Source organism: Ornithorhynchus anatinus, chromosome 4 (assembly GCF_004115215.2).
Source record: "Ornithorhynchus anatinus isolate Pmale09 chromosome 4, mOrnAna1.pri.v4, whole genome shotgun sequence".
Lineage (NCBI taxonomy): Eukaryota > Metazoa > Chordata > Mammalia > Monotremata > Ornithorhynchidae > Ornithorhynchus > Ornithorhynchus anatinus.
The window spans coordinates 129,246,382-129,254,682 of NC_041731.1; the positions used below are offsets into that span (position 1 = coordinate 129,246,382).

General features: G+C 63.3%; 1 protein-coding gene across 1 annotated transcript; it reads right to left on the reverse strand.

Annotated features, from left to right (window-relative positions):
- Positions 1–1,985: 1,985 nt before the first annotated feature.
- Positions 1,986–4,338, reverse strand: CCDC96 (coiled-coil domain containing 96). Its single transcript, XM_029063593.1, is given in 4 exon segments — positions 1,986–2,112; positions 2,961–3,195; positions 3,198–3,486; positions 3,489–4,338. Coding segments are annotated over 4 exon segments (1,218 nt in total). The 5' UTR covers positions 4,056–4,338.
- Positions 4,339–8,301: the final 3,963 nt, after the last annotated feature.

Sequence of the window (8,301 nt, forward strand, 5' to 3'; positions counted from 1 at the left end):
CAGCGTGGGAAGGCCTCCCGGAGGAGGTGAGCTCTCAGGAGGGCTTCGAAGAGGGGAAGAGAGTGGGTTGGGCGGAGGGGAGGAGGGAAGGGCCTTCCGGGACCGCGGGAGGACGCGGCCCGGGGGTCGACGGCGGGACGGGCGAGGACGGGGGCCGGCGGGGAGGCGGGCGGCGGAGGAGCGGAGCGGGCGGGGTGGGCATTGTGGAAAGAGAGAAGGGAGGAGAGGTAGGAGGGGGCTAGGCGACGGACAGCCTCGGGGCCTAGAGTGAGAAGTTTCTGTTTCGTGCGGAGGTCGACGGGCAACCGCGGGAGGTTTTTCAGGAGGGGAGTGCCGGGCCCAGGGCGTCTCCGCGCGAAGATGAGCCGGGCGGCCGAGTGAAGAATAGACCGGAGCGGGGAGAGACGGGAGGAAGGGAGGTCGGAGAGGAGGCCGACGCAATAATCCAGTGGGGATATAATGAGAGATCGTACCAGCAACGTAGCAGTTCGGATGGAGAGGAAAGGGCGGATCTCGGCGATACCGTGAAGGTGAGACCCGCAGGCCTCGGTGATTGGATTGCATCGGATGACACCAAGGTCGCGGGCCTGTGAGACGGGGAGGACGGTCGTGCCGTCCACGGTGAGAGGGAAGTCGGAGAGGACGGGGTTTTGAAGGGAAGATGAGGAGCTCAGTCTGGGACATGTTGAGTTTCGGGTGGCGGACGGGCATCCAGGCGGAGACGTCCTAGAGGCGGGAGGAGATACGAGCCCGAAGGGAGGGGGAGAGGACGGGGGCAGGGATGTAGATCCGTGTGTCATCTGCGTAGAGCTGACAGTCGAAGCCGTGAGAGCGGATGGGTTCACCGAGGGAGTGAGTGTCGACGGAGAACAGAAGAGGGCCGAGAACTGACCCTTGAGGAACCCCGACGGTTAGAGGATGGGAGGGGGAGGAGGAGCCCGCGCGAAGGAGACCGAGGATGAAGGGCCAGAAGGGTGAGGAGAACCGGGAGAGGACGGAGTCCGTGAAGCCGAAGTGAGATAAGGCGTGAAGGAGAAGGGGATGGTCGACAGTGTCAGAGGCACGCGATGGGGATTTTTACAAATCCCCTTGGAATCCACATCTGACTGAAATGCGTGGGCTTCACGAATCAGGTTCAGAGAGCCTTTACTTGAGGCAAGAAGGATCCACATCTGACAGATGCATGGGCTTCATGGATCAGGTTCAGAGAGCCTTTATTGGAGGCAAGAAGGAGAAAAATGGCGGGGGAGGGTTAATGCACAGAAAGCAAGCGCCAGTTGCTGGGACTGAACGTGAATTAGGCTTTTGTGTCATTTCCCTTTTGCCCCGGAGAGACTCGCCCACGCTCCCGATTTCCGAAGTTATAATTTTCCTTCTGCCTAGTTGCGAAGATGGTCTAACCAACGCCGAAGGCGTTGAGAGAAGACCGTCAAGTCAGTAAGCGGCGGCACGGCCTAGCGGAGAGAGCACGGGCCTGGGAGGCAGAGGGACTTGCTTGGGTTCCCTGCCACTCGTCCGCGGTGTGACCCCGGGCGAGTCACTTCACTTCTCTGAGCCTCAGTTGCCTCATCCGGAAGATGAGAAAAAAGGGCGAGTCCCACACGGGACAGGGACCGGATCCAACGCGATTTGCTCGTAGCCACCCCGGGGCTTAGCCCGGCGCCTGGCACGCAGTAAACGCTTAACTAATACCCCAGTTATGATGATTATAAAGAAATGGTCCTGTTTTGAACGGAAGGCACTAAGGCCCGGGGGTAGTTTTCCGTTTGTTCACTGGATCTTCCTACCCCTTTTTCTCGTTGTCTTTGGTAAAGCCGAAGGCGTGGAAGAAGGCGAGAAGGCATTTCGGGGGGAAAGCCAAAGGGAATTTCGGGCAACGCGGCAAATCAAAACCAAATAGAACCGGACGATTTAAGGGAAAGCCATTTATTAGGGTCGCGCTTAAAAATAGAGATCCCTTACTCCCCAAGGGCCGGGGGAATTCTTCAGTTCTGAACGGTCTGGGTCCCGTTCGTTGTGAGGAGGAGCCTGCAGTTAGAAGGCTTTCCCTGCACTTTCTCCAGCCCCGCGTCCGCCTCCCAAAGCTGATGCTGCCGGGGTCCTACCCTAAGCCTACCAGAAGCCGGAATTTTCGCCCCGGTAATTCCTTCCATAAATAGAAGAGAGGGTGGGAGATCCCTCCCGTCGACCTTGGGGGTCGGGGGGGGGGGGGGGTGGAAATGGCTCCCGTCGACCGGGAGGGAGGGGGACGGAGACGCCTCCCGTCGACCCGGAGTGGGGTGGGAAAGTCTCCCGCCGACCGGGAGAGAGGAGGGACGGAGACGCCTCCCGTCGACCGGGGTCGCCTCCCGTCGACCGAGAGAGGCGGAGATGGCTCCCGCCGACCGGGAGGGAGGGGGACGGAGACGCCTCCCGTCGACCCGGAGTGGGGTGGGAAAGTCTCCCGCCGACCGGGAGGGAGGAGGGCCGGAGACGCCTCCCGTCGACCGGGGATGCCTCCCGTCGACCGAGAGAGGCGGAGATGGCTCCCGCCGACCGGGAGGGAGGGGGACGGAGACGCCTCCCGTCGACCCGGAGTGGGGTGGGAAAGTCTCCCGCCGACCGGGAGGGAGGAGGGCCGGAGACGCCTCCCGTCGACCCGGAGTGAGGTGGGAAAGTCTCCCGTCGACCGGGAGAGAGGAGGGCCGGAGACGCCTCCCGTCGACCGGGAGAGAGGGGGACGGAGACGCCTCCCGTCGACCCGGAGTGGGGTGGGAAAGTCTCCGTCGACGCGGGAGAGAGGGGGACGGAGACGCCGCCCGTCGACCGGGGTCGCCTCCCGTCGACCGAGAGAGGCGGAGATGGCTCCCGCCGACCGGGGAGGGAGGGGGGGGGGGGGGGGGGCGGCCTTTCCCGGAGCCCCGGGGGAGGGGGGCGGCCCCGCGGGCTAGAGGGCGGGCGGCGGGGGCGGCGGGGCCGGCGGGGCGGCCCTCCGGATCTTCTGCGCGACGCGGTGGCAGGCGAGGGCCAGGCGGGCGTGGCGGCCGCGCAGGGCGTCCCGGCGGCGGCGCAGGCGGTCGGCGCGGTCGACGTGGTCCTCCAGGCCGCGCAGCAGGCCGTCCATGCCCAGCAGGCCGCAGCGCCGGCGCAGGGCGCCGTTGCGGAGGCGCAGGGCGTCGCGGGCCCGCTTGGCGTCGGCCAGGGCGTCCTCCGCCGGGCCGCCCGCTCCTCGGCCTCCCGCAGCTGGGCGCGCCGGGCCCCGTTGTCCGCCTCCACGGCCCGCAGCCTTCTCCTTGAGGTGGGTGAGCACCCCGCACCGTGTCGGGTGGTCTTGCGGCGGAGCTTCTGCAGCTCCTCGTGGCGCTCGTCCACCTTCTCGGAGAAGGTCTGGTTCTCGATCTTCAGCTGCTCGAAGTCGATGAGGTGGAGGCCCCGGGCCCGCCTCCTCCTGCGCCCGGGCCGCGGGTCCGGAAGTGGTGCACGGCCCTGGCGCAGCTGCACGTGCTCCCAGCCGCGCCCGCGCTCATCTCCTCCTCCTTGCGCTCCTCCAGGGCCTGCAGCCGCTCCACCCGGCGGACCGCCTCGTCGCGCCCGCCCCGGGCCCGGTAGCCGCCCATGGCCCGCAGGGCCACCTCCCTCTTCAGCCTCTGGAAGCCGAGCCAGTCGCGCCGCACGCGGGCCAGCCGGTCGGCGCAGCGCTCCCGCAGGAGGCCCAGCTCCTCCCGGTACCAGCGCAGGTCGTCGTTCTGCTGGCGGCGCAGCTCCTCCAGGGTGGCCAGGCACCGGTGGTAGGCCCGCTCCTTCTCCTCGCCCTGCGGGTCGGGCCCCGGCCCCGGCCCCGGCCCCGGCCCCGGCCCCGACCCCGTCGGCGTCGTCGTCGGCGTCGCGGCCGGGGCCGCCTCGGCCCCCGCCGGCGGGCCGCCCTTCTTCTTGAGCAGGGCCTCGGCCAGCCGGTGCTGCAGGTGCAGGTTGACCTGCTGCAGCCGGGTCCGCTCGCTCATCAGCCGCCGGTACTGGTCCAGCAGCTCCGCCCGCAGCAGCTCCTCCTGCCGCCGCTGCGCCTCCGTGTCGACCATCACCACCCGCTTCGCGCTCCTCGTCGCCTCCCGCTCCTCCGCCTCGGCCGGGGGGCTGCTCAGCTCCAGCAGCGGGGAGGGGGGCTCCTCCGCCCCGGGGGCCTTCTCCTCCGCCGGCGCCCCGGCCCCCTCGCCCTCGGCCGCGGCCCCGGCTCCGGGCTCTCGGGACGCCGGCGTGTCGGCGCCATCCCCGGCCTGGGCCGCAGCGCCCTTCTCCTTCTCCTTCTCCTCCTTCTCCTCCTTCTCCTTTGCCTCTTCCTTCTTCTCCTGCTCCTCTTCGGTCTTCTCCTCCTCCTCCTCCTTCTCCTCCTTCTTCTTCTCCTCCTCCTCCTCCTCCTTCTTCTCCTCCTCCTCCTCCTCCTCCTCCTCCTTCTTCTCCTCTTCTCCTTCTTCTCCTCCTCCTCCTCCTCCTCCCCCCCTTCCTTCTTCTTCTCCTCCTCCTCCTCTTCCTCCTTCTTCTCCTCCTCTCCCCCCTTCCTTCTTCTTCTCCTCCTCCTCCCCCTCCTCCTTCTTCTCCTCTTCCTCCCCTCCTCCTTCTTCTCCTCTTCCTCCCCCCCCTTCTTCTTCTCCTCCTCCTCCTCCTCCTCTTCCCCCTCCTCCTCCTCCTCCTCCTCCTTCTTCTTCTCCTGCTCCTCCCCCTGCTCCCGCTCCTCCTCCTCGTCCTCCTCGACCACGGCCGCCAGCTCGGGCGAGGAGCGCGGCGGCGGCGGCTCCATCGCCACGGCCCCCGGAGAGAGGCGGGAGGCCGGGGACCAGTTGGTTAGGTTTCCAGGGCAACGAGGGGCGCGCGCAGCGGAGAAGGGGATTGGTCGACGGTCGTCAAGGGCGACGCGAGGCCCCGCCCCGCCCGGGGAGCGGGAGCCAATGGGGGGGCCGAGGGGCGGGGCGCCATCTTCCCCCCTCAATGGGGGGGGCGGGTGTTGAGCGCCGGCGCAGGCGCGGTGGCTGAGGTGGGCGGGGGCCCGAAGGGGGGAGGCGCAGGCGCAGTGAGGAGGGGAAGGGGGCGGGGCCCCGTGGAAGGCAGGGCGCCTGCGCAGCGGAGGCGGCGGGGCTTGGGCTGCTGTCGTCCAGGGCGACGCCCCGCCCCCAGGGGAGCGGGAGCCAATGGGGAGCGGCGGGGCGGGGCCGCGGAGGGGGGGGGAAATTGAACCCCGGCGCAGGCGCAGACGCGGTGGCTGAAGGGGGCGGGGCCCGAGGGAGGGAGGAGCAGGCGCGGCGGAGGGGAGGCTGTCATTCATTCGATCCTATTTATTGAGCGCCTACTCTGTGCAGAGCACTGGACTGAGCGCTTGGAATGGACAAATCGGGAACAGAGAGGGACAATCCCTGCCCAACGACGGGCTCACGGTCTAAACGGGAGAGACAGACGGCAGAGCAAGACAGCACTAAACAAAAATAAGACATCAGCAAGATATTCATTCATTCATTCAATAATATTTATTGAGCGCTTACTACGCGCAGTGCGCTGGACTAAGCGCTTGGAATGGACAAATCGGTAACAGATAGAGCCGGTCCCTGCCGTTTGACGGGCTTACAGTCTAATCGGGGGAGGCGGGCAGACAAGAACGATGGCAATCAATAGAATCGAGGGGAAGAACATCTGGTAAAAACAATAGCGACTAAATAGAATCGAGGCGATGTACAATTCATTAACAAGATAAGGGATGGACACCTCATTACCAAAATAAATAGGGTGATAATATATACAAGTGAGCTCAGTGCCGAGGGGAAGGGGGAAAAGCAGAGGGGGGAGGGGGAGCAGAGGGAAAGGGGGCGCTCAGTCAGAAATCCCACAACCACCACCACCACAGAAACAAGACCACATCATCAAGAGAAATAGAATCAAGGAAATGTACACCTCATTAACAAAATAAATAGGGTCATTCATTCAATAGTATTTATTGAGCGCTTACTCTGTGCAGAGCACTGGACTGAGCGCTTGGAATGGACAAATCGGCAACAGAGAGGGACAATCCCTGCCCAACGACGGGCTCACGGTCTAAACGGGAGAGACAGACGGCAGAGCAAGACAGCACAAAATAAAAATAAGACATCAGCAAGATATTCATTCAGTAATAATAATAATAATAATAATGTTGGTATTTGTTAAGCGCTTACTAGGTGCCGAGCACCGTTCTAAGCGCTGGGGTAGACACAGGGGAATCAGGTTGTCCCACGTGGGGCTCACAGTCTTCATCCCCATTTTACAGATGAGGGAACTGAGGCCCAGAGAGGTTAAGTGACTTGCCCACAGTCACACAGCCGACAAGTGGCAGAGCTGGGATTCGAACTCATGAGCCCTGACTCCAAAGCCCGTGCTCTTTCCACTGAGCCACGCTGCTTCTTCATTCAATAGTATTTATTGAGCGCTTACTATGTGCAGAGCACTGGACTAAGCGATTGGAATGAACAAGTCGGCAACAGATAGAGACGGTCCCTGCCCAACGACGGGCCTACGGTCTAAACGGGGGAGAGAGCAAAGCAAAACAGACCAAAACAAAACGAGACAACATCATCAAGATAAATAGATCAAGGAGATGTACACCTCAGTAACAAAATAAACGGGGTCTTCATTCGTACAATAGTCTTGATTGAGCGCTTACTAAGCCCAGAGCACTGTACTAAGCTCTCGGAATGGACAATTGGGCCCCAGATAGAGACGGTCCCTGCCCAATGACGGGCTCACGGTGTAATGATGGTGGTATTTGTTAAGCGCTTACTATGTGCCGCGCACCGTTCTAAGCGCTGGGGTAGACACAGGGGAATCGGGTCGTCCCACGGTGGGGCTCACGGTCTTCATCCCCATTTTCCAGATGAGGGAACTGAGGCCCAGAGAAGTGAAGCGACACGCCCACAGTCACACAGCTGGCAAGTGGCAGAGCCGGGATTTGAACTCATGACCTCCGACTCCCAAGCCCGGGCTCTTTCCACTGAGCCACGCTGTGTAAGCGGGGGAGACGGACGGCAGAGCAAAACAGAATCAAGACAACATCAAGAAGACAAAAAGAGTGAAGGGGATGGACACCTCATTAACAAGATGAATGGAGTAATAAATAATATAGACAAATAGGCACAGTGCTGAGGGGAAGAGCAGAGGGTGGGAGGAAGGGGAGGAGGAGCAGAGGGAAGGGGGGGCTCGGTCTGGGAAGGCCTCCTGGAGGAGGTGAGCTCTCGGATGGTTTCGTTGTCTGTCTCCCCCTTCTAGCCTGTGAGTCCGTCGTTGGCCAGGCAGCGTGGCTCAGTGGCAAGAGCCCGGGCTTGGGAGTCAGAGGTCATGAGTTCGAATCCCAACTCTGCCCCTTATCAGATTGTGGGCAAGTCACTTCACTTCTCTGGGCCTCGGTGACCTCACCTGTCAAAGGGGGATGAAGACTGTGAGCCGCACGTGGGACCACCCGATGACCCCCGTATCTCCCCCAGCGCTTAGAAGAGTGCTCGGCACCTAGGAAGTGCTTAACAAATACCAACATTATTATTATTGTGTCTATCTGTTGCCCAATTGTGCATTCCAAGCGTTTAGTACACAGTAATAGCTCAATTTAAAAAAAGTGAATGAGTGAGAGAAAGAAAGAGAGAAAGAAAGAAAAGAGAAAGAAAGAAAGAAAGAAAGAAAGAAAGAAAGAAAGAAAGAAAGAAAGAAAGAAAGAAAGAAAAAGAAAGAGAGAAAGAAAGACAGAAAGACAGACAGACAGACAGAAAGAAATGGATGGATGGATGGATGAATGGATGGATGGATGAATGAATGAATGAATGAAGGACATACTCTCCCCGCCCCCCCCCCCCCGTGGGGAGCGGGAGACTACGCCCCGGCGCAGGCGCAGAGGCGGCGGCCGAGGGGGGGCGGGGAGGAGGGGCGGCGGAGGTGGGAGGCGCAGGCGCGGCGAGCCGGGCAGGGCGCGTGCGCGGCGGAGAGGGGCCCGGACGGCGGCCGTCCGGGGCGACGCCCCGCCCCCCGAGGGCCGAGAGCCAATGGCAGCGCGGAGGGGCGGGGCCGCGGCGGCGGCGGGGCACGACTGGCACCTCCCCCGATCAATGGGGGTCGAGCCCGGGCGCAGGCGCAGAGGCGGCGGCGGCGGCGGGGGGCGCAGGCGCAGTGGGGCGGGGGGGGGCTGTGCGCGCCTGCGCGGTGAGGCGGGGCGGGGGGGAAGGCGGCCGAGGCGTCTGAGGCGTCCGAGGCGGCGGGCGGCGGGCCCGGGGCGGTGGCGGCGGTGGCGGCGGCGGCGGCGGGGGCCGCGGCGGGGGGCGG